Genomic DNA, 26,748 nt, shown 5'->3' with positions numbered 1-26,748 from the left:
CTTTTGTCTTCAATGTTTGTGTTTATAAACTTCTGTCTTCAATGTTTGTGTTTACAAACTTCTGTCTTCAACGTTTGTGTTTACAAACTTTTGTCTTCAATGTTTGTGTTTATAAACTTCTGTCTTCAATGTTTGTGTTTACAAACTTCTGTCTTCAATGTTTGTGTTTATAAACTTCTGTCTTCAATGTTTGTGTTTATAAACTTCTGTCTTCAATGTTTGTGTTTACAAACTTCTGTCTTCAATGTTTGTGTTTATAAACTTCTGTCTTCAACGTTTGTGTTTACAAACTTCTGTCTTCAATGTTTGTGTTTATAAACTTCTGTCTTCAATGTTTGTGTTTATAAACTTCTGTCTTCAATGTTTGTGTTTATAAACTTCTGTCTTCAATGTTTGTGTTTATAAACTTCTGTCTTCAATGTTTGTGTTTACAAACTTCTGTCTTCAATGTTTGTGTTTACAAACTTCTGTCTTCAATGTTTGTGTTTATAAACTTCTGTCTTCAATGTTTGTGTTTACAAACTTCTGTCTTCAATGTTTGTGTTTATAAACTTCTGTCTTCAATGTTTGTGTTTACAAACTTCTGTCTTCAATGTTTGTGTTTACAAACTTCTGTCTTCAATGTTTGTGTTTATAAACTTCTGTCTTCAATGTTTGTGTTTATAAACTTCTGTCTTCAATGTTTGTGTTTATAAACTTCTGTCTTCAATGTTTGTGTTTACAAACTTCTGTCTTCAATGTTTGTGTTTACAAACTTCTGTCTTCAATGTTTGTGTTTATAAACTTCTGTCTTCAATGTTTGTGTTTACAAACTTCTGTCTTCAATGTTTGTGTTTATAAACTTCTGTCTTCAATGTTTGTGTTTACAAACTTCTGTCTTCAATGTTTGTGTTTACACACTTTTGTCTTCAACGTTTGTGTTTACACACTTTTGCCTTCAATGTATGTGTTTACACAAACACTTCAAGCTGGGCATATAGAGGGGCTAGCCTATAAAGCGCCCCTCAAAAAGAGACTTTATTCTCCCATAATGAGTTTCAATAATTGTTTATACTTTGAGAGAGTGTGTATAGGCTATTATACTGTAGCTGCAAACGAATTCCGAGGCTTTTAGTGTGTGTGTGTGTGTGTGTGTGTGTGTGCGTGCGTGCGTGCGTGCGTGCGTGCGTGCGTGCGTGCGTGCGTGCGTGCGTGCGTGCGTGCGTGCGTGCGTGTGCATTCCTCTTGAGATGCCCCCTCACAGGAAGGTCACATGTGGCCGCACTTTGACCGCGGACAATTAAAGGGTTTCCCTCGCTCGCTCCCTCCCTCGCTCCCTCCCTCGCTCCCTCGCCCGCTCCCTCGCTCGCTCCCTCCCTCGCTCCCTCCCTCGCTCCCTCCCTCGCTCCCTCGCCCGCTCCCTCCCTCGCTCCCTCCCTCCCTCCCTCGCTCCCTCGCCCGCTCCCTCCCTCGCTCCCTCGCCCGCTCCCTCTCTCTCTATAAAAGCAGGTGCTTCAGACCTGGACGTGACACAACAGGTAGAGCCCAGTCAGGTATAAAGACTGCATAAGCCTCCCATTCACCACCACCACAGTTACGGCTATACCTGGAGTACTGAACAAACAGGTGCTGCGCTTACAGGTGCGTATTTAAGTTATCCTCTGTGACTGCAGGCCGTGTTATTACAGTCACACACGCTGCTATCATAGCCTTTTGTTGAATATAGCCCTGGAGGCCTTTAAATTATAACGTTTTAGGGAAATCAATACTCAGCCATCCTCTGGAAAGGATTCCTGGTTGGTTGGTTGGTTGGTTGGTTGGGTGGTTGTTTTGTGAGTGAGTAGAATTGTAATGTAAAACGATTCCAGTGACAGCGGGGGAGGTCTATTTATGGCTGTAATTACATTTCATTCATTTTTTAATAAGTCTGGGGGATTTTTTATTTTTTAAATCCTGCCTGTTGGATAATCACGCTTTGTTTCCGCTAGTTATTGCTTTTATGGTCCCTCCGTATTGATAGCAGAGAGAGAGGGGCACAGAATGTTATTTGAGATTGGAACAAGTGTTGTAGAAACTTAAAGACAGTTCTGATTGGAAAAGTTACTCCTGTAGCCTCTGTGATGACATATTTCACTGAGATGAACACAGTTTGAGTACGTTGAAATGCTTTATGTATAACCGTGGACGTCTGGTTGATTTAAACAGACAGACTGTATGTTGTCTTGGGGGAGAGAGAGAGAGATAGAGGTTCAGAAGCAGCGAGCACCGCATTTGATTTGTTTGTTTTGACTCAGGGATTTTAATTTCATCAGATCGATTCTTTTGAGGCTTCATGCCAAAGGGCCCTCTGGTTATTACTGTTGTTATTGAGATTAGTAATTGATATTTGTTCCGTTCTCTCTCTCTGTTCTCTTCTCTGTTCACAGTGAACAGTACCATGGCTCCTCGACCCCAACTGGGGGACACTTCCTCCCCCACCCTAGGTGAGTGTTTTTTACCAAGTGGGTGGAAAAGAAGTACTCACATTGTATTTACTTTTACGTTTTTAAGTAAAAAAAAAAGTATCAATACTGAAATATAAAAACATTACTGCTACATGTAAAAGTCCAGAATTCAAAATAGAAGTAAAAGTATAGGCTTGAAAATGTACTTAAAAATAGTACTGTACCAACAGTAAAACATACATGTTGTGCAGAATGTCCCATTTTGCAAGTTTTCAAAATGTATAATAATCTTTTGAAAAAAGCCGATCCACAAGCTCACAAAGTGTCGCATTGCGACACTTTGTGAGCTTGTAGATCTGCTATTTTCAAACGTCCTAATAGGGCTGAAGTGGCTAATGTATATCTTGTAATAATAATACAAATATACGGTAATAGTAACTACAATATTTGCCTCTGAGTTGAAGTAAAAGTAGGCCTACTGGAAATTGGAAATACTCAAGCAAAGTATAAACCTCAAAATTGTACTTTAGAACAATATACTTAAGTAAATGTACTTAGATACTTTCCACCATGTGTGTTACCTTTTCAGAATCCTTGTATCTTTTACAACGTGTGCTGGTGTTATTATGAAACTCCTCTCTAACAAATATGTTGTCCATCACTGTAAAATGGTAAATGGTAAATGGTGCATTTATATAGCGCCTTTATCCAAGGCGCTTTACATAGATTGTGCATTACAGTTGGAGGCCATCGATATTGTCCTTTTGTTTTTGCTGAGGTTTGCGTGATCTGCGCAAAACCCCTTTTGGTGTTTTAAACATTATGTTATAATTTAGCTATTGAAAAATAGCAGATCTACAAGCTCATAGCGCGCCACCGAGTGGCGCGCTACGAGCTTTGTAGGTCTGCTATTTTTGAAAAATCGTGAAAATATTTATTTCAGAAAACTGGAGGATTTAGAAGGATTTTTTAAAATGTTGAGGTCAGGCCTAAATGGGTCAAATGATAAGGGACAATATCGGTGGCACCCAACTGTACATTCACCCGTTCACACACCGATGGCGCTGGAAACCTTGCAAGACACCAACCACCACATCAGGAGCAATTTGGGTTTGGGGTTCAGTGTCTTGCTCAAGGACACTTCGACACTAACTCTGGGGACTACCTTGCGGTTTCCATCCAGCCACTCTACCGCTGAGCCACCGCCGCCCCAGTCCACCATTAGTCCAGTAATAGTGGACTGGTATATTATGAAACTGCTCTCTAACATATATGTTCTCCATCACTACTAGTTGACGACGACAGCGTCCCATCCAAAGACCAAGGGATCCTCCCGGCCTACTCCTCGGTGGACCTGGTGCAGCTGGACCCCGAGGACAAGGACGATGACCCCTGGGACCTCCCCGAGCTCAAGGACCTGGGGCCCAAGTGGTCAGGTACGTGAGTGAGAGAGAGAACCCTGCCGCTGACCTCTCCCATGCCAGCAGCGTACTGTACACACACTGATGCTTGACCACATGGACCCTATTCTGGGTGCCCCGGGAAAGCATTCAGATTAGCAGATTTTGAGATTTACAATTTACAATTTAGGCATTTAGCAGACGCTCTTAATCCAGAGCGATTTACATTAAGCAAGAACAAAAAGCATGGGAATACATCACATGTGTAAAATGCATTTATCGCGAAACATGCGTAAGCTAAGAACGTAACTAGAACATATCTATATAATGACACTATACATATAAACTATAACTAGAACATATCTATATAATGACACTATACATATAAACTATACATATTGCTATACTATGCTGTACATATATACTATGAAGTGCTATGACTACATACAATGCACTTATTGTGCTGTCTACATGACATGCTATAAGTCTGTTTCAAATGCAAGCTCAGAGTTGTGGATTGGCTATTTTCGGAGAAGAGATTTTGGCGTAGAGGGATCTCTAGATCTCTTCGGGACTGCAGTCAACTAAGTACACTGTTGCTGTCGGGTAGAAACCTCCACCAGGCCGAAGGCATGAGAGAGTATGTTTTATTGTCTCCACCAGGCCGAAGGCATGGGGAGAGAGTATGTTTTATTGTCTCCACCAGGCCGAAGGCATGGGGAGAGAGTATGTTTTATTGTCTCCACCAGGCCGAAGGCATGGGGAGAGAGTATGTTTTATTGTCTCCACCAGGCCGAAGGCATGGGGAGAGAGTATGTTTTATTGTCTCCACCAGGCCGAAGGCATGGGGAGAGAGTATGTTTTATTGTCTCCACCAGGCCGAAGGCATGGGGAGAGAGTATGTTTTATTGTCTCCACCAGGCCGAAGGCATGGGGAGAGAGTATGTTTTATTGTCTCCACCAGGCCGAAGGCATGGGGAGAGAGTATGTTTTATTGTCTCCACCAGGCCGAAGGCATGGGGAGAGAGTATGTTTTATTGTCTCCACCAGGCCGAAGGCATGGGGAGAGAGTATGTTTTATTGTCTCCACCAGGCCGAAGGCATGGGGAGAGAGTATGTTTTATTGTCTCCACCAGGCCGAAGGCATGGGGAGAGAGTATGTTTTATTGTCTCCACCAGGCCGAAGGCATGGGGAGAGAGTATGTTTTATTGTCTCCACCAGGCCGAAGGCATGGGGAGAGAGTATGTTTTATTGTCTCCACCAGGCCGAAGGCATGTGGAGAGAGTATGTTTTGCACTCCATGTGCGTGTATGTGTGTGTATGTGTGTGTGTGCCCGTCTGTCTGTCCGTACCCGCATCGACCGTTAATCCGGTCGATGCCAAATTTTGCACACACACTCCCTGGATGCCAACGATGAACCTTTGCCCCAAATTTTCCAGAACGGCCTGTTATAGCGCCACCAGGAAGCCGTTTTTTTAAAAACACATTTTTTTTATATTACTCCTCCAGATTCTGTCCGTAAGAAGAAATGTCACCCTTTTCACATTGGCCTATTATAGCGCCACCAGGAGGCCACAACCTGGTAGAGACCTGTGCCCCGAGGGGCACTTTTTCTAGTCTCCCTATCATTTCTTTTTGCTATTTTAGAAAAATTTAAATTTGTACAAATCTATTTTTAAAGCCAACATTTTTTCTCAAATCTTTTCTTCTGGGGGTCCCTGGAACAAAATGTTTTGACATGGGGTCAAATACGGCGGTCTGTGACGTGAACAAGTTTGAACACCTCTCATATACGTAGCAACCTAACAGAAAACTGTAGAAGTACATTAGTAGAATGGGCCTCATCGTCCTAATCCTTTAGTTGTAGGCCTGCTTGTGGTCAAATCTATACAAAATATGAACTTTAATTAGTTGTACATTTTGTATAGCAAGACTTTGATGTGAGGGGAACCCGTTTACTTGTACGTTTTGTACTTGTACGCCGGGACAACGCTCCACACGTCCCAAACTCTTCTCCCTTCTGGCCCCAAAACTGTGGAATGCACTTCCCGTTGCAATCAGAACTGCAGCATCACTCCCGATCTTCCGCCGTAGTCTGAAAACCCACCTTTTCAGACTCCATCATGGCCCATAGCACTTACCCTACCCCCTTAGACAGCACTTCTTAGACTTATATAGCATTTGAAACAGACTTATAGCATGTCATGTAGACAGCACAATAAGTGCATTGTATGTAGTCATAGCACTTCATAGTATATAGCATAGTATAGCATATATGTATAGTTTATATGTATAGTGTCATTATATAGATGTTCTAGTTATAGTTTATATGTATAGTGTCATTATATAGATATGTTCTAGTCACGTCTTAGCTTACGCATGTTTCGCGATAAATGCATTTTACATATGTGATGTATTCCAATGCTTTTTGTTCTTGCTTAATGTAAATCGCTCTGGATTAAGAGCGTCTGCTAAATGCCTAAATTGTAAATTGTGGTAAAAGCTTTGCTCAAACTTTCGACACGAAAACAAAAAAATGAATTATTTACTAGTAAGGGCATTTTATCAGGTATTTGACCAATCTGGGAACTAAATCGTTACCAAGAAATGTCTTCACCAATGTGTTTCTAAAGGTGTCTAATAACATGTACTAAAAGTTTGAAATTCAACTCCCGTGGGAAATTGAGTTATTAGCATAATATGTGACCATACCCTTAACATCCTATATAAGCCAAATTGCATCATTCTTTAAGTAGCATGTGACATATGAAACTAGGGGGTTTTCATGATTCTGAATCCATTCCAAGCATTAGTTTTGCACAAAAAACACTCCTTGGGCTAAATTAGGCCATATCCACTTGACCAAATGTGCTGACCTCATCACGTTTGTGATGACGGCTATGGCCGTTTTCCTCCCAAGGAGTGTTTTTTGTGCAAAACTAATACTTGGAATGGATTCAGAATCATGAAAACCCCCTAGTTTCATATGTCACATGCTACTTAAAGAATGATGAAATTTTGAATTTTTTGCCTTATGTAGGATGTTAAGGGAATGGTCACATATTATGCTAATAGCTCAATTTCCCACAGGAGTTGAATTTCAAACTTTTAGTACATGTTATTAGACACCTTTAGAAACACGTTGGTGAAGACATTTCTTGGTAACGATTTAGTTCCCAGCTTTTCATAGATTTCTCTTACTATACCTGTAAAACTGTGACAATAAAGCTGCCTGTGAGTCTGACGTCCATGGTTGTTCCATGTGTTCTTGTGAGCAGAGCTGGACACCAAAGCGAAGCTGCTCAGGGTCCTGAGCGGTGTGGTCAAGCTGTGCATGCTGCTGGCCTTCCTCTACATGTTCGTCTGCTCGCTGGACGTGCTGAGCTCCGCCTTCCAGCTGGTCGGAGGTAATTAAAGCCCCTTCCTTCACTTCCTTCGACCCAATCAGAAGAGAGTCGTCCTCCGGATGACCCCGGCCCACATCTCGATTACTAAACGACGTGTGCCCTTTACGTAGACTGTACACGATGTGTTAAGTCATTTAAAACAGGGAAGATGTGTTATTTGATTTGAGCTATATGTGTATACAGTATATAGCTCAGGCCCTATATCTTGCCCTTACCCTTTATCGCTAAACTTATATGCTATTTTTGACCATTTTAAAACCGTTTAAAAAGGTTCAAATAGCTGATCTACAAGCTCACAACGTCTCGGTGTAGAATTGGCTATAGTTAGTTAAACAATTTTTAAATGTTTTAAAATATAGTAAAGACAAATGGCAATAAGGATAATAAGGGGTGGCGCAAGTTGGGCCCCAAATCTCAAATGACACCTGATGTTACACACAATAATATAGCAACATTATAGGTTTTTCAGAACAGTGGTTTAATTTGAACAGTAGTTCTCAAAAGTATACCAGATCTCATTGCTGCAAGTGTGTATCCGAAAGGTTTTGAATGATTTGGAAGAATTTGAAAAATTCTGGGAGTCCCTGACACCTTTTCAGAGGAGGGCCCACGGAGGGCCCAGAGGAGGGCCCACGGTCAGAGGTCAGAGGTCAGAGGAGGGCCCACGGTCAAATATATGAATTTGGGATTTTGGGGTGTTTGAGATCTACAGATTTAGAAGGCATTTGATTGTGTAGAACCGGCCGTCAGGTCTCAATGCAGGTTAAAAGTCGTCAGGTCTCAATGCAGGTTAAAAGTCGTCAGGTCTCAATGCAGGTTAAAAGTCGTCGCCATCGTTAAAAGCAGATGTTATCATTTTGATAAGGATTATCAGGTTTATGGCCACGCGGTTCTCTTTGTGCTCTCTGGTCCATATACCTTTGAGTCGTGACACGCGTACAACGCCAGCCTATAGCGGAGTCTACTGGTGGAGCCGCTGCCTGACCTACTTGTTGTTAACTAGTTGTACGAACGCTTGTTTTCTATTGTTGTATTGTTTATTGGATCTTGTTTAGTCGATACACTTAATTGTTTTAGCTCATGCTCATTTGATTTAGCTATTTTGTCTCATCTGTTTAAGGAAATAGGTAGCTGATATATTGCACTTTTACCTTAGCGCTAGGTATACTCTTGGTTGCTTGTTTTTGCAGAAAATGCACTAAAGACTTCTGGTGATTAGTAGTTTTTGTTCCCTACCTATGTTGAATACACTTATTGTAAGTCGCTTTGGATAAAAGCGTCTGCTAAATGACTGTAATGTAATGTAATGTAATGTTACTGTCCGTACTGTATGTAATGGCTTTGTGTGGAGCGGTACAGCTCTGACATGTTTTTGATCTGCTTGTGTGTGTGTGTGTGTGTGTGTGTGTGTGTGTGTGTGTGTGTGTGTGTGTGTGTGTGTGTGTGTGTGTGTGTGTGTGTGTGTGTGTTGCAACACAACAGGCAAGGCAGCCGGTGACATCTTCCAGGACAACGCAGTGTTGGCCAACCCTGTGGCCGGCCTGGTGATCGGGGTGTTAGTCACCGTGCTGGTCCAGAGCTCCAGTACCTCCTCTTCTATTGTGGTCAGCATGGTGTCCTCTGGACGTAAGCACGCACACACACACATTACACATGACACAGACACGCACGCACGCACGCACACACACACATGACACATGACACATGACACGCACGCACGCACGCACGCACGCACGCACGCACGCACGCACGCACGCACGCACGCACGCACACGGATCTAAACATAGACACACAACACAGAGCGACACAAACACGTACTAGTGTATAAGCCCGTGTTTTTCTGCGTGTAAAGTAACACTTGTACATTTTACTCAAGTATTTTACTTCTGGTGTTTACTTTTCTGTTGTATTTTGTACTCCACTACAATTATTGGAAATGTTTTGTAAGGCTACTACCGGGTACTTTGTAGCTTTTGATTTGATTATTATTAGAAAACACAAACCCACTTCAGCCCTATATTGGCTAGTTGACAATAGCTGCACACACACACACACACACACACACACACACACACACACACACACACACACACACACACACACACACACACACACACACACACACACACACACACACACACACACTACTATGCAGTTACAAACACACAGAGCCATTGTTGGCGGTGTATTGATTGTATTGCTGTATTGTTGTATTGTGCTTTCTGCTTTGGCAATGTAAACGTATGTTTTATCATGCCAATAAAGCCCTTTGAATTGAATTGAATTGAATTGTATTGATACGTCTTGTTTTCATGTGCAGTGCTGGAGGTCAACTCCGCGGTGCCGGTCATCATGGGCGCCAACATCGGAACGTCGGTGACCAACACCATCGTCGCCATGATGCAGTCAGGGGACCGCAACGAGTTCCGCAGGTAAACCACAGCGACCGGGGGTCATCGGTGTGTCTGTACAGGGGTCAGGGGTCATCGGTGTGTCTGTACAGGGGTCAGGGGTCATCGGTGTGTCTGTACAGGGGTCATCGGTGTGTCCGTACAGGGGTCAGGGGTCATCGGTGTGTCTGTACAGGGGTCAGGGGTCATCGATGTGTCCGTACAGGGGTCATCAATATGTCCGTACAGGGGTCAGGGGTCATCGATGTGTCCGTACAGGGGCCAGGGGTCATCGATGTGACTGTACAGGGGTCAGGGGTCATCGATGTGTCTGTACAGGGGTCAGGGGTCATCGGTGTGTCCGTACAGGGGTCAGGGGTCATCGATGTGACTGTATAGGGGTCAGGGGTCATCGGTGTGTCTGTACAGGGGTCAGGGGTCATCGATGTGTCCGTACAGGGGTCAGGGGTCATCGATGTGACTGTACAGGGGTCAGGGGTCATCGATGTGTCTGTACAGGGGTCAGGGGTCATCGGTGTGTCCGTACAGGGGTCAGGGGTCATCAATGTGTCTGTACAGGGGTCAGGGGTCATCGGTGTGTCTGTACAGGGGTCAGGGGTCATCGGTGTGTCCGTACAGGGGTCAGGGGTCATTGGTGTGTCCGTACAGGGGTCAGGGGTCATCGATGTGTCCGTATAGGGCAGTGGTTCCCAAAGTGGGGTCCGGGGACCCCCAGGGGTCCTTGAAGGGGTTCCAGGGGGTCCCCAGCTAAATGATAGTTTGGAACCAAAATGGACGCTTATGGGTCTGTAACTCTGAGAGTGCACAAATGGAACCGAATGGTTCCGGGTCCATTTGGTTCCATTTGTTGCACTCTCAGAGTTACATTAACTTTGATTTGACTTTATAAATTGGAGTCTCAGAGATAGAAATGCCTAATTAGCCTAATTCAGGTCAAACGAAAATGAAAATGGTTGAGCCGTCAAACTCTTCTCTTATGGGGGTCCCTGGCATATCTTTTCAAATGGGGGGTCCGCGGGCTAATGAGTATCATTTTGGGGGTCCTTTACATGAAAAGGTTTGGGTACCACTGGTGTAGGGGTCAGGGGTCATCAAGGTGTCTTGTCCGTGTGGCAAATGTTAGAGTTTTTTCTTTTTTTTACACACACCATTATAATGCTCTTATTTTGATCATAAGACCCAATGACTGAATGTCAAGTCTCTCCAGGTCATCTTCAGAATATGTATGATCGTTATTTACTACAACACGACTACGTACAGTACGGCACATTAGGAGTCCACCTAGTACTAGTTGTTCCCAAATGTTTTAACCCATTGAGACCTGAGAACGATTCTACAAATGTCTTCTAAATCCTGACACTTTTCTTGAAAAACCCATGTTTTGTTCTCAAACATTTTCATGTCAAGGACCCCCAGAATTATATGCATTTGGCCGCTGACCCCCGTCTGAAAATATGTTGTTCCAGGGACCCTCCTCCCAGAAGCAAAGATTTGGGTTAAAAATGTTCACTCTGAATGAATATATATTCAAAGATTTGTGCCACATTTTCACGATTTTTCAAAAAATAGCAGACCTACAAGCTCGTAGCGCGCCACTCGGTGGCGCGCTACGAGCTTGTAGATCTGCTATTTTTCAATAGCTAAAGTATAACATAATGCTTAAAACACCAAAAGGGGTTCCCGCCCAGGATGGGTCAACTCTCTGAGAGTGTACTCCAAGGGCTCCATTCTGTCCACTCTCAGAGTTACAGACCTGTTATGGTCATTCAGGGCTATCTTTTTATGTGATTCTGGTGATATTATTGTCCACTCTGTCTGATTGTCTGTGACGGAAATGGAATGTTGACAAAAAACGTCCACTACAAGCCAGCGTGGCGATGATCCCTGATAACGATAACCGATAAAATCATAAATCATAACCTTTGGATCTGCACAAAAAGAGCATTACACAATAGATCCAAACATTGGTCAGAAGGAAGGTCACATTAGGGTCAAACCAGATACAACTGGATGCACGTGCTTATGAACCCATTTTGGGCGAAGAAGAACGACTGACAGAAACATAGCTTTTTTAGAAAACTGTCATTTTCAAACAGACATTTTTAGAATCTGATCTCAGGTCAAACAGCTGGCTCATTGTAAAATGATCTGATCCAAATGTGGCGTGCACACTTTTCCGACACCCTGCTGATAGTCCGACAACCAATAGTCCAATATACCCGAAATAGCCGCTTTATACCCCAACAGTCTGACATGACATTAGACAGACAAACTTCTCTCCAAAAACAAGGTCCGACAAGTCAATAGTCCGACACGGGAGACAGAGACACGGGAGACAGAGGCACGGGAGACCGAGACACGGGAGACAGAGACACGGGAGACAGAGGCACGGGAGACCGAGACACGGGAGACAGAGACACGGGAGACAGAGACATCACTGCGTGAGGGTACAGGCTTTAGTTCCAACATACTATTGATCCGAAAAACATCAATCCCTAACCTAACCATAACTGCATTTTCGCATCGCATGTCCCCACGCTTCGGACCTTTGGTGTGTCGGATCTGCATGTGCACCCCCTGCGCGACACCCGATACAAACCATTATTTACAATTATATATTTTTTTCTCCCTCAGGGCGTTTGCGGGAGCCACGGTCCATGACTTCTTCAACTGGATGTCGGTGATGGTCCTGCTGCCCCTGGAGGTGGCCACGGGGGTCCTGGAGAAGCTCACCAAGCTGATGATCGACTCCTTCAACATCCAGGGGGGCGACAACGCCCCGGACCTGCTCAACGTCATCACGGACCCCCTGACCGACTCCATCATCGAGGTATTTATAAAACCTCCATGATGGAGTGCAGAGATGCAGTGAGTCCAGCATAGATATATATATATATATATATATATAAAGGCTAGATGGCTCAAGGCGGAGTCTCTGACGTAGTTCACCCGGCGGCCATCTTGCTTCGGGGCTACAGTACAGTATGTTCAATGGCAGCTCAAACAGAAACAGTCATAACTCGCTCAAATCTTGACGGATTTACAAACGGGTTGGTTTATTACAAACGTTGTCAACGTGGCTATGATTCAGGACGCTTATCTGCTTAATTTTGTTTTTTATATGAACTTCGTATAAAAGCATAAAAGTATGCGTACGTCTCTGAGGTTTATAACAAACCAAACCGTTTGAAAATCGGTTGAAAATTGAGTGGTTATTTAAAAGTACATGCCCCATAGACACAATGTTATGCTTCCCCGAAGTAAGATGGCCGCTACGTAGCAACGTCGCTCTCCATTGGCCAGAGTGCGGGTGAGCCATCTAGCATTCTTATATATATCTATGGAGTCCAGTGTCTCTGATGTCACTGATGACACTGTGCTCACTTACTTCCTGGACTACAATTCCCACAATGCTTTGGTGCACTGCTCCTCCTTGTGGATAGGGGGAGGCCTGTCTTACTGAGACAACATGTAGTCCAGGATGTAAGTGAGCCCAGTGTCCATGACATCAGAGACACTGGGCTCACTGCTGAAATCTGAAATATCTAAAACCACATATTACACACATAAAGACCCCCAGGAAAGTGTTCTAAATCTTCTAAACGTCATTGACATATTTTTTTGTTTTGCAAAAAGGGTGAAGTGTCCCTTTAACACTAGCATGTCTGAACTCAACTCACCTACTACTCTGACGGCTAGCAGTCAAGATGACCGTGTTTTTCGTGCAATTCCATTGGCCACTCTCTCCCTGCATCTCTTCTAATGCTCTTCACACCTCTCCCCCCCGCTGCGGGGGGGTTGACGACTTGCCATTGTCTTCTAAATGTCACATTCCAACGAATTCAAGGCAGCGTTTCAACTCGACAGGACAACTCGACTTATTTTTTCTTTTTCATTCCAGTTTACCAAACTATAATTATAGTGACGGTGTGAGCGCTATATTGAATACCCTTGCGCAGCGCGAGGTAATTAACGCCAACTGCCTGCAAATTATTTGCAGAATAAAATGTTGTATATGGTTATTAATAGTACCCCAAGCAGCTGTCACAGATTGCCCTATAGGATAGGGAAACTGAATTTCTGTCTTTGTGAGATGTGTTACTATAGACACCTTTACAAAACACCCTGGTGAAGAAATGTATCTGCAAGGAATTTATTCCCAGATTGGACATTGTTTTGATAACATATTACCTGACTATAATCTGTCTGTCTGTCTGTCTGTCTGTCTGTCTGTCTGTCTGTCTGTCTGTCTGTCTGTCTGTCTGTCTGTCTGTCTGTCTGTCTGTCTGTCTTGTCTGTCTGTCTGTCTGTCTGTCTTGTCTGTCTTGTCTTGTCTTGTCTTGTCTTGTCTGTCTGTCTGTCTGTCTGTCTGTCTGTCTCACCTCCATAGCTGGACAAGTCTGTCATCAACGACATCGCCACGGGCGACCCAGCAGCCAGAAACAAGAGCCTGATCAAGATCTGGTGCAAAACCAGAAAGGAGATCGTAAGGATTCCTTCATCATTATCACACACTGATCTTACCCATTTAGGCCTAAATAAAAAGTCTTCTGAAAGAATATATATTCAACAATGGTAAATGGTAAATGGTGCATTTATATAGCGCCTTTATCCAAGATTGTGCATTACCTTCACCCATTCACACACACATTCATACACCGATGGCAGCGGAAACCATGCAAGGCACCAACTAGCACATCGGGAGCAATTAGGGGTTCAGTGACGTGCTCAAGGACACTTCGACACTAACTCTGGGGGAGCCCGGGTTCGAACTGGCAACCTTACGGTTACCATCCAGGCACTCTACCCCTGAGCCACCGCCGCCCCCTAGTGGCCACTCTACCCCTGAGCCACCGCCGCCCCCTAGTGGCCACTCTACCCCCCGCCCCCCCCCCCCCCCAATGGTACACTAACAATGACCGGGCGCAAGAAATGAAATACACAATGTACTTTTTAAAACAGGAAAAAATAAATATAAGGGCTTGTAGAGCTGCTATGTAGATCTGCTATGATCTGCTTGTAGATCTGCTATGATCTGCTTGTAGATCTGCTATTTTTCAATAGCTAAAGTATAACGTAATGCTTAGTTAAAACACCATGCTTCAGATACATGACAGTACAGCAGTCAGTGCGATAACCTCGTTATCGGTTCTGTCATGTAGCTGATGCTTCAGATACATGACAGTACAGTCAGGGCGATAACCTCATTATCAGTTCTCTGTGTTAATGATTAATGCAGCTGTTCCGTGAAACATCTTCTACCCTTTAGATGTCATCCATGTTTAATGTCCTTCTAACTATTGCACTGGGGATGGGAGTTAGTACTAGAAAACTGTCAGGATTTAGAATCTGATCTCAGGTCAAAATGGTTTAATACCAGTGATGGAAAGTAACTTCACCACATTTATTTGAAAACTTTTGTTACTAGTTACTTTGTAGATTTTGATTGTTATTAAAATAAAAAACATACATAAACCACTTCAGCCCTATATACATTTCGACCATTTGAAAATAGCCGATCTTCAAGCTCACAACGCGTCGCGATGCGACGCGTTGTGACCTTGTAGATCGGCTATTTTCAAAAGATGTTTACTTTAACATTTGAAAACTTGACATGACACATTCTGCAAAATGAGTACTTTCTACTTTTGTTACTTAAAGTACATTTTGATACCATTACTTTTACTCAAGTTGAAATCTGGACTTAAAACAGAGTAGTTCTACATGGCAGTATTAAAACAGAGTAGTTCTACATGGCAGTATTAAAACAGAGTAGTTCTACATGGCAGTATCTGGACTTAAAACAGAGTAGTTCTACATGGCAGTATTAAAACAGAGTAGTTCTACATGGCAGTATTAAAACAGAGTAGTTCTACATGGCAGTATTAAAACAGAGTAGTTCTACATGGCAGTATTAAAACAGAGTAGTTCTACATGGCAGTATTAAAACAGAGTAGTTCTACATGGCAGTAAACAGAGTAGTTTTACATGGCAGTATTAAAACAGAGTAGTTCTACATGGCAGTATTAAAACAGAGTAGTTCTACATGGCAGTATTAAAACAGAGTAGTTCTACAGGCAGTATTAAAACAGAGTAGTTCTACAGGCAGTATTAAAACAGAGTAGTTCTACATGGCAGTATTAAAACAGAGTAGTTCTACATGGCAGTATTAAAACAGAGTAGTTCTACATGGCAGTATTGACACTTGGGGAAGATCACAGCCATCGTCATGCGACGCTTGTCTTGTCTGTGTCTCTGTTTGCTTTGCTAGACCTGCTCGATCGCGAGCATATTCGGTTTTCGATTATTTTTTGAGGGGCGCTAGCCCCTCCTATGTACAGCTGTTGTCCCCACACGTCTCATATTTGTCGTTGACAATGAAGGGAAAATTTACGTCACATGTAGACGAGCAAATCGGCTAACCAATCACATAAATTCAGTTGTTCATGAGATGATGTATAACGATAAGAGCGCCCCTCACTTCACACAGGTGTGATTATTTTTTCATTGCAGACTCTACTGAACGTGACGGTGCCGGGGCAGGAGAACTGCACCGCCGGCGCCCTCTGCTGGTTCGAGGGGCTCGGCGAAAACCTCACCTGGTGGACCCAGATTAACGACACCAAGACCATCAACCTGGAGAAATGTAAGCACGGCTCGCCCGCGCGTAACGTAACGACGTCCACCTGGCAATTACAGGATTACCCGATCTTAGCCCCGAAGCCCTGTGAAATACGAGCGACCCACTCTTAAACTCACCCCCCCCCCCCCCCCCCCCTAAAGCACCCAGGCCCTCTCTCCGTACACGGGGAAACAATGACCACCATTGATTTCTTCAAGTGACGCAGCGAATGGCCTGGTTTAGCCTCGCTGGCTGCTCAAAGGGGTCCATTCACGTCGTCCAGTCCGCTGCAGCGCGGCCACTGTTTCCATGTCCCGCTGCCAATTAAAAGTAAATACCTTTGTCCTTGGCTGTGCACCGGCGCTCCACAATGTAAGTGGAACGAATGTCTATCCTGCCTGTTTGTTCAGATCAAACCTCAGGCCCTGTGGGCCATCTCTGTGGGCTCTCTGTGACTGCTTTAAGTGATTCAAAATGTTCTGTTCAAATCAAAGGCATGAGATGATGAACAGTGGCGTGCACAGACATTTAGAGGGGCAGGTGCTCAAGTGAAAAAGGGCACCTTGTGCAGCGCGTGGAACCGGCCGGTTGCCTTAATAGTGTGAGATTTATATATTTTGGGGCCTAAATAATATATCAGAAGGTTTTATCAAGAATTGATCAATGTCACCATGGTCCACATACAGTACAGGGCACATTGCCAAAAGGGCAGGGGGTGCTCTAGCACCCCCTAGTGTCTATCTGTGCACGCCACTGATGATGAATAATTCCCCCTGAAACGCCGTCCGTCCCTGTCCCTCTTTCTCAGTTCCATTCATCAGGGAAGGGTTTCTTCAGGACCTTTTTATGGGTCATCATCAATGTGAGGTTATCGTTATAGCTGTAATTATATTACAAGCCTCCCACGGGTTGCCAGGGGTAATGTATACTGCGTTGTCGCTGCACGCCCAGCGCGTGTCCGGAACACACTCCACACGTGTTTTCACATGTCGTCGTCATACCCCTCCCTCCCCTCTTGTCCGTCTTGGCTTCCAGTGGTTGCCTTCATCTCCCACTTAGACACTGGGAGTGTCTAAGTTTGGACACTTTCCAGCCGGGCTCATTCATTCCAATGTAAATATCATGGATTTTACACATTAAATACTGGTTCGTTTTTGGAACCAGACCTTCAAAATCTCTTCCAAATCTGTCAACAAGGCCTGCCGTATGCACTGGAAAAATATGTGAGTGGCATTTCTTTTTTAAAACAAAGTTTTGTCATATAGGAAAACTATTGGTGCAGGTTCGGTGTTTGTTGTTAGCTACTATAGGTCAATTCCAAACATGCAAACATGACCCACTTTAATTACTTCAGGCTATATTTGTAACTGCATGACTATTGTATTACAATTTGATTGTCTTTTTTGAGCGGCGCTACCCCCTCCTAGAGGCCCACCTTTCGGGGTTTGTGTAAACACAAACATCGAAGACAAAAGTGAGGACGGGAAAGTGAGGACGCAAATTGTGATTGCCAATTGAATGTTGATGTATATGATAAGAGTGCCCCTCACTTCACACAGGTGTGATTTTTCACACAGGTGTGATAGTCCATAAAGTTAACATAAGTAACCTATAACGAAATGCATTTTAAATTAAATAAACATGTTACTTTTCAGGATTCCAATTCAAAAATAGGGGGAAAAAAATATAGACAATTATATACAACAGTATTATATGTGGTCCTCTGGAGTGAGTGTGGAACTATAGTGGCCCTCTGGAGTGAGTGTGGAACTACAGTGGCCCTCTGGAGTGAGTGTGGAACTATAGTGGCCCTCTGGAGTGAGTGTGGAACTATAGTGGCCCTCTGGAGTGAGTGTGGAACTATAGTGGCCCTCTGGAGTGAGTGTGGAACTATAGTGGCCCTCTGGAGTGAGTGTGGAACTATTGTGGCCCTCTGGAGTGAGTGTGGAACTATAGTGGCCCTCTGGAGTGAGTGTGGAACTATAGCGGCCCTCTGGAGTGAGTGTGGAACTATAGTGGCCCTCTGGAGTGAGTGTGGAACTATAGTGGTCCTCGATCTTCATATTCAAAGTTGCCCAACCATGCAGTAGAGTACAGAGCACTGGTCTATCTAAGTCCTACAACGTAACCAAAGGCAGGGCACCCCCTGACCTGACCTGATGTTCACCTGATAATCTGTTTGATGTTTAATTAGAGCCTGCTTAGTCCAGTCTTTGATGCACGGGTGTGTGTAAATGTGACGATCAAAACAAAGAGGTAGGAGCGCACACCAGTAGCGGGGAGGTGCTGACGGCAGGAGATAGAGAAACTTGAAAATAGCCGATCTACAAGCTCTCAATGCGTCGCAACGTGACGCATTGAGAGCTTGTAGATCAGCTATTTTCCATAGATTTTCTACACATTTTGAACTTGTGAAATGGGACATTCTGCGATATGAATACTTTTACTTTTAGTACTTTAAGTACATTTTGATGCCGATACTTTTGTACTTTTACTCAAGTACATTTTCAATTCCATACTTTTACTTGTAACGGAGTAGTTCTAAATTGCAGTATTGGTACTTTTACTTAAGTAAAACAATTGAGTACTTTTTCCACCACTGTTGAAAACACACAACTCGCACAACTCGTAGTCACGATGCAAGAATTGTTTATTGAACCGACGTTTCGGCAAACAGGATGCCTTCTTGGAGTCAGACATTGAAGGAAGCAGCACAGTTTCAATCTTTTGTGTTTTTCTTTTTAGTAAAATGCTTTTTATTTGTGTCTTGTCGTTCGCGTACACTACTGTTCTGTGTTTTGTGAGCTTGACTCCACCGAGTGTGGTACATTTGTTTTTATTAGATGGAGTGCAACAACATCTGGGTTAGGGTTTAGGGTTGCTACTTCATAGTCATACTTTAGTTTTTCTTAACAAATAAGATTGTATGTTTCCTAGTTTTTCTTAACAAAATGTCAAGATTGTATTTTTCATATAGCCTTAGATAGCATGAGTCATGACTCTTTGCCCACAATCAGTGGTTTTCAACCAGTGGTTCCGATGGCAGATCTACAAGCTCTCACAGACTTTATGCTCTCAAGAGTTAAATTATTGTTAATCATCTGCATTATTTAATTTATACAAGACATCTACACAATTAGAAAATGTAGCCTTTAGCGCCTTTATCCAATTAAGGCACTTTACATAGATTGTGGTGCATTACATTCACCAATTCACACACACATTCATACACCGATGACAGAGGAAACCATGCAAGTTACCAGAGGGTTCAGAGTCTTGCTCAAGGACACTTCAACACTAACTCTGGGGGAGCCCACTAGGGTTCGAACTGGGAACCTTGCGATTACCATCCGGTCACTCTACCCCTGAGCCACCATTGGTACTAATGGTACAATACAGCATGAAATTGTGGACAAAATCCATGTCAAATGGTGGCCCGTGGCTCAAATGCTGAATAAATAATGGATCTTGATATGGAAATTGGGTTGAAAAGCAATAATGTCCTATAACTTGTCAAACTAATGCCTCGGACACGATGCAGGTTCTCACATCTTCGTGAACGCCAACCTACCCGACCTGGCGGTGGGTCTCATCCTGCTGGCCATGTCTCTGCTCATCCTGTGCACCTGCCTCATCCTCATCGTCAAGCTGCTCAACTCCATGCTGAAGGGCCAGGTGGCCGTGGTCATCAAGAAGGTGCTCAACACAGGTAACAGCGTCTTCTGAGGAAAACTCCATTTAGTTCTATAGTCGTGTTTTAGTCATCTGAAATGATTTAGTTTTAGTCTATAGTTTTAGTTGACTAAATACCATAAGGTTTTAGTCGTCAAAATCTACAGTCGTTTTTGCAGACAAAAAATTTTTTTTGCTGGCCTTCATGGTGGCGTCGTAATGCCTGCTTTTTACAGTTGGTTTGCCTGCTGAATATAGCCAATCTACAAGCTCACTGCTATTTTTTTAGTTCAACCAAAAAGTAAAAGACTTGTCTTTTAGTTCTATTGGATCTCTTCTCCACTAGTCGCTCCCCTAACATTTTAGTTTATTGGTTGATGAAATTGGACCATTTGACGGGTCTGTAACGGTCCTTAGAATTAAAAGGTTTGAGAAGCTCTGGTTTAATATAGCGCAGAATGTGTTTATATAAGGAGATCAAGGTAGGAAAAGAAAGAAAGCCACAAAGTACAGGTAAAGGGTTTCTCCTGTTTTGGTCCTAGAATATTACAAGCTTTTGCTACAAAACTGTACACTTTTTTCAAAATGATTGCAATGGTTCATGTTACTTTCACTTCACCTGGTGTTGTTTAGGTTGGCCTACTCTAGACTTCCCCTACGGCTGGGCGACAGGTTCGGCTACATTGTAATGGTGTTGTTTAGGTTGGTCTGTCTCTAGACTTCCCCTTAGGCTGGGCGACAGGTTCGGCTACATTGTAATGGGGTTGTTTAGGTTGGCCTACTGTAGACTTTCCCTTAGGCTGGGCGACAGGTTACATTGTAATGGTGTTGTTTAGGTTGGCCTACTGTAGACTTTCCCTTAGGCTGGGCGACAGGCTACATTGTAATGGTGTTGTTTAGGTTGGCCTACTCTAGACTTCCCCTTCGGCTGGGCGACAGGTTCGGCTACATTGTAATGGTGTTGTTTAGGTTGGTCTGTCTCTAGACTTCCCCTTAGGCTGGGCGACAGGTTCGGCTACATTGTAATGGTGTTGTTTAGGTTGTCCTACTCTAGACTTCCCCTTCGGCTGGGCGACAGGTTCGGCTACATTGTAATGGTGTTGTTTAGGTCGGCCTACTCTAGACTTCCCCTTAGGCTGGGCGAAAGGTTACATTGTAATGGTGTTGTTTAGGTTGTCCTACTCTAGACTTCCCCTTCGGCTGGGCGACAGGTTACATTGTAATGGTGTTGTTTAGGTTGGTCTGTCTCTAGACTTCCCCTTAGGCTGGGTGACAGGCTACATTGTAATGGTGTTGTTTAGGTTGGTCTGTCTCTAGACTTCCCCTTAGGCTGGGTGACAGGCTACATTGTAATGGTGTTGTTTTGGTTGGTCTGTCTCTGGACTAGACTTCCCCTTAACCCCTAACCACTGCACCAAAGGGTCGAGACGGTTTTAGCGTTGTCCCTGCGGTGCGATATGTTCCACGTTGACCCTAGTGATTCAACGCATGGAATTCAACAGCCCCAAACCACACCAAAGGGTCGAGACGGTTTTAGCGCTAACTCCTTGCAACCGTTTGGACCCAAGGAGTTGCATGGTGACCCTTTGGTGTGGTTAGGGCTTTAGGCTGGGTGACGGGTTGGGTTACATTGTAATGGTGTTGTTCTGGTTGGTCTCCAGACTTCCCCTTCCCATTCAGCTGGGTGACGGGCTACATCGCCATGGTGGTGGGAGCAGGAATGACCTTCATCGTCCAGAGCAGCTCCGTCTTCACCTCGGCCATAACTCCCCTCGTCGGTAAGTTCATATAGACTCAAGATTCAATATCCATGGTGAATGTTTTTCATTAAAAAAATAATATAACGTCTCATAACTGGTTGACCCGCCAGGTATTGGTGTCATCAGCCTGGAGAGAGCCTATCCGCTGACCCTGGGCTCCAACATCGGTACAACGACCACAGCTATCCTGGCTGCGATGGCTGCCCCTGGGGAGACGCTGGCCAACTCACTACAGGTCAGTTACCACAGAAAAAAGGGGAAAAAAATAAATATATATATATATTTTTTGCTTGCATCTCATGCATGGATTTCTTTGGTGAATGATGACCAATGTCGACCTGGTTTATAGAATCACATAATTTTTTTGCCACGGACATACACATTTATAGAACAATAATGTTACCAGAAACATGTAAATAGCTAGCCCTGAATGACAGGTAACTCTGAGAGTGTACAACTGGAACATTTTGAAAAGAGGGAAGCACGCACAACTCCACTGTCTCAATCTCTTAGAACATATTACCGGGTGCACGGTCAGGAAACACTTTAGAAGAAGGAGAATACTCAGCACTCACAGAGTCCTTTAAGGCACTTTATTGTTTCATCTTTACGTGGGAAAGTAAGCTGCAAGCAGCAACACAACGAACGCGTTTCGGTCAAGGGCCTTCATCAGCGTTGAAAATCTAGAGTGTACTACTGGAACCAGAGTAAACTTCATAAACTTCACTTCATTTCAAACCTCTCAGGAGTTTGAATGAATACATACATTACATTACAAGACACATTATGAAACATTCAACGGTAACAAATATAGGCAAAGATAAAGGCAGAGTACCAAAGACTCTTGTGCAAGGATAGACATATTATAGTGCATATCGTCTCTGTCAGGTGGAAAATGTCCAAAACTGTTACTTTTCTGGCTTCGCGCCACATTTCGAGCTTGTGGATGTGCTACTTTTGATGGTTTCGTGTGACGCTGTACTATGTGATCAATATGATCCCGATTTCCTTACGGATTTCGGGAGGTGTAGGTCCAGACTCTGGACTTATGTAGCATTCGGAGATTGTGGAATAGTTGTCTGGCTACGCGAGACTACAGCAGGACTAATACGGCCTCTACTGTACGTTAGAGGGTGGGCCTGGGATGGGGGTGGTGTGGTGAGTGTCTTAAGTCCAAACCACACCACCAATGAGTCGCCATGCAACAACTTGCAACCACACGGTTGCGAGTAGACGCATGTAGTTTTAAGCAACCATTTAATTGAACCAATTTGAATCACATGCGCCACCATGCGCCGCCGTGTACCTGGACGTGCCGCTACGACAAACACTAAATCCGCTTCGTTGCGTCTGCAGGACCCGTTGCCGTGGTTTGGGCTTAAGTTTGACGACTTTTTTTTCTTTGTGTTCCACTCTTTTTTCCAGATCGCACTGTGCCACTTCTTCTTCAACATCATGGGCATCATGCTGTGGTACCCCATCCCCATCACGCGCATCCCCATCCGGCTGGCGCGCGGCCTGGGGAACATCACGGCCACCTACCGCTGGTTCGCAGTCTTCTACCTGTTCCTGTGCTTCCTGGTGCTGCCGCTGACCGTCTTCGGCCTGTCGCTGGCCGGCTGGCAGGTCCTGGTGGGCGTGGCCGTGCCCGTCCTGGTCGTGTTCGTGTTCGCCGTCGTGGTCAACCTGATGCAGTCGCGCTGTCCCCGCTTCCTGCCCAGCGGCCTGCGCACCTGGGACTTCCTGCCGCTGCCGCTGCACTCCCTGGAGCCCTGGGACTCGGTGGTGAGCTCCTGCCTCCGCTGCTGGTTCAAGTGCCACAAGGGCTGCTGCGGCTGCTGCTGCCGCTGCTGCAAGTGCAAGGACGAGGCGGACGAGAAGGCGGGCCGGGACCGCAAGAAGAGCCTGGAGATGTACGACAACCCCGCCCTGGACCCCGAAGACCCGCCGCCCAAGCAGGCCACCAGAGCTACGCACCTTTAAACGCCCCCTGGAACTGTTGGCATCGAGGCCGCAAAAAGTGTTCACGACACGTAACTCTGAAGATATACTCGAATGGACCCATATATCCATTTGTTCCTTATTTCCCTGAGTCATGTCTAACTATGAACAAGTACACAGTGTAACCACGTGGAGCCGTCCGTATCCATGTACACAGTATGACCTAATAACAACAAGGTGTACATGTATGCTCAGTGTTGTAAATGGATAAGTCAACACAGGAGTTTGCTGTATTATGTCAACAATAGAAGCTACACCCACACACTGCCGTTTGCAACCGGTCAGTCGCGTAGACCTTCCTCAGGCATATGAGGAAGGTCTACGCGACCGAAGCGTTGCTCCTTTTAAATGCTTTCTCTAGAACGTGCAAGTATAGCAGTGTGTGGTTACTGTATATATTTTATTGTTGATGTTGCCTATACTTTTTGTCGCCTACGCACCATGCTTTTAAACTTATCTGGGTGTGCAGAATGTCTTTTTCACGGTACTGTCTGTATGTGTAGTTCGCAGGGGTCATCAATGTGTCCGTGGCGAATTATGGGGAAATTATCATATTAGGACTCCACACAAGAACTAGTGTTTGCAAGGACCCCCTTAACTCTGAGAGTGTTAATTGGAACCAAATCCATTTGGTTCAGAGTTACAGACCTTTTATGTCCATCCGTCCATCTTCAACCGCTTATCCGTAGTCGGGTCGCGGGGGCAACAGCTCCACCAGAGAGCTCCAGACATTTCTCTCCAGAGCAACATTAGTGACTTCCTCCTGGGGGATCCCGAGATGTTCCAAGGCCAGTGAGTCGATGTAATCCCTTCATCTGCGCCTTGGTCTGCCCCGAGGTCTCCTCCCAGTGGGACGTGCGTCGAGGACACACGTCCTGGTAATATTATTGTCCGGTAATTTTGTATGTCCGTGGCAAAAAATTGCATTTTGACACAAATGTCCACCAGCACAAGCCAGCATGCCATGATGACCCCTGGTGTTTCGTTCAACTTCTCTCACTCAGGCTGCAGTATAGTGGATTTTCCCGCTCTTTTTGTCCTGGGTTGTCTTCGTTGCGCTGTAGCATTGCACTACAAAAAAGAAACGATGAACGTCGGTGACATCACCGCGAGTGTTATGATGTGTACACCGTATATTGTTTTGTTGCTTTTTGAGCCACGGATTGTGATGAGGTTGATTTCCTGTCCGGTCGGTCCCTGACTCACTCACTGCATGGCTGTGAAGCTATCGTAACAAATCCTCCCTGCTTTAGTTCGCAGGATGTGTTGTAATTCGCTGCGGTATATACGGCTCAAACCACGGCTCCCTTCAGAATGTTTTGACTTTATCGGTTTATGTTTTGTTGTGATTTATGTGTATATACTAGCGCTGCAGTTTGAACTTTTTATCGCACAAATGTCACATGTAGAATTCGAACTATTTGTTATTATTCAGTATTTAAAGAGAGTATATGATGTATGTAAATAAAAAGATTATTATTTGTAAAAGTTGCGTTTCATTCTGGGCTACAATTTACAATTTAGGCATTTACCACACGCTCTGATCCGATTTACATTAAGCAAGAACAAAAGCATGGCAATACATCACATACATAACAACTACAATTATTAACGACTTAAACACCATTATATACCTTTTGTCCATTTGATGTCTTCTTAGCATAAAATAACCGATCTATCACCTCTCACAAGCTTTGTGAACTTTTGTGTACATCTGCTATTTTCACTGAATGTTCACCCCAGAATAGGGATAATTGACGAATTAGGATTTGTAAAGGATTTGTGTCACATTATATGGTTTGATTGATTGATTTAAATATTTATTAACAGTTTGCAGAATTACAGTACATTTCAAGCACAAACTCAATACAAAGACTGTTAACTGTGAGTGGACGACCAAATTAAGCATTACACTTGTTTACAAGAGGGTCCACCTTGTTCAATTCATCAAAACATTTAGATACGTACAAATAGACACTTCTATATAGTCAAAGAACAGAACAGGAATTCATCATAAAGGGAAAAGAAACATACAGTACAAGACGATGACCTGGATATCTTGGAATTCAAACAGCAAAGTAATGAAAGAAAGGTCGAGGTCCATAATAAGCATGAATGCAATAATGTACATTATGCTGTGCGCAGCAGACATCGTCTCTGTTGGGTATAGAATCCTCATTGTGTCCAAAAACTGTTGCTTTTCAGGATCTTTCACATTCACAAAAACAGCAAAAAGTAGCAGATCGACAAGCTCAAAACCACCTTGCAGATCTGCTACTTTTCTTTTTTATTAAATGTTTTTTTTTTGTGGCTTTCACCTTTATTTTATATTTTTTATGGAGGGACAGACAGTAGGCTGACAGGAAATGGGGAGAGAGATGGGGGGGGGGGGGGGGAGACATGCAGTAAAGGCTGTCGGGATCGGGAGTCGAACCCGCGGCACACTGCCACACTGGGGTACCAGCCAAGGTGCCTGGACCGCTGAGCCACGGCCCAGATCTGCTACTTTTGATGCTTCCGTGTGGCGCTGTAGCGTGATCAAGTAGAACGTTAATTTACAGGGGGGAAAAACCCAACACAAAAAGTTAAAATATGGAGATAAGTAGAGATGTCCCGATACTGTATCGGTATCGTGAAAAGTATCGGATCGGCCCTTATTTGTCATATCGGGTCATATCGGTATCGGCGAATATGCCAGTCTAGCCACCGATCCGACACAGGGGTAAGGGGGTTGACACTATGGCAGTCTAGCCACCGATCCGACACAGGGGTAAGGGGGTTGACACTATGGCAGTCTAGCCACCGATCCGACACAGGGGTAAGGGGGTTGACACTATGGCAGGTAAATAAAATGTTGGGACATGTGGAGTTTGCTTTGGAGTTGCCCAAACTGCAAGTGCACATATGAGTGAGGAGTCTGCTATAAACACAACATGAGATATACAGTTGGAGGCCATCGATATTGTCCTTTTCTTTTTGCTGAGGTTTGCGTGATCTGCGCAAAAGGACAGTTAACCCATTTTGGGCGGGAACCCCTTTTGGTGTTTTAA

The 26,748-nt window shown here is 44.2% G+C and overlaps 1 protein-coding gene across 1 annotated transcript; it reads left to right on the top strand.

Moving 5' to 3' along the window:
• The first annotated feature begins 1,516 nt into the window (after positions 1 to 1,516).
• Positions 1,517 to 25,109, top strand: slc34a2b (solute carrier family 34 member 2b). The gene is made up of 13 exons (XM_079505045.1): positions 1,517 to 1,620; positions 2,406 to 2,462; positions 3,716 to 3,859; positions 7,104 to 7,232; positions 8,715 to 8,858; positions 9,553 to 9,664; positions 12,278 to 12,473; positions 14,034 to 14,129; positions 16,157 to 16,289; positions 19,807 to 19,974; positions 21,599 to 21,715; positions 21,808 to 21,932; positions 23,123 to 25,109. The coding sequence occupies exons 2-13, from the start codon at positions 2,417 to 2,419 to the stop codon at positions 23,678 to 23,680; spliced, it is 1,968 nt and encodes a 655-aa protein (XP_079361171.1). The 5' UTR covers positions 1,517 to 1,620; positions 2,406 to 2,416; the 3' UTR covers positions 23,681 to 25,109.
• Positions 25,110 to 26,748: the final 1,639 nt, after the last annotated feature.

Source organism: Electrona antarctica (assembly GCF_951216825.1).
Source record: "Electrona antarctica genome assembly, chromosome: 7".
In the NCBI taxonomy this organism is placed as follows: Eukaryota; Metazoa; Chordata; class Actinopteri; order Myctophiformes; family Myctophidae; genus Electrona; species Electrona antarctica.
This window is presented reverse-complemented; position numbering and strand designations above follow the sequence as displayed.

What these genes read in the sequence shown, in the direction of transcription:
- slc34a2b (XM_079505045.1), top strand. Translation starts at nt 2,417, where the DNA reads ATGGCTCCTCGACCCCAACTGGGGGACACTTCCTCCCCCACCCTAG. An exon ending in CAGCATGGTGTCCTCTGGAC is followed by an intron (nt 8,859 to 9,552) that starts GTAAGCACGCAC and finishes TTTCATGTGCAG; the next exon opens with TGCTGGAGGTCAACTCCGCG. An exon ending in GACCATCAACCTGGAGAAAT is followed by an intron (nt 16,290 to 19,806) that starts GTAAGCACGGCT and finishes GACACGATGCAG; the next exon opens with GTTCTCACATCTTCGTGAAC.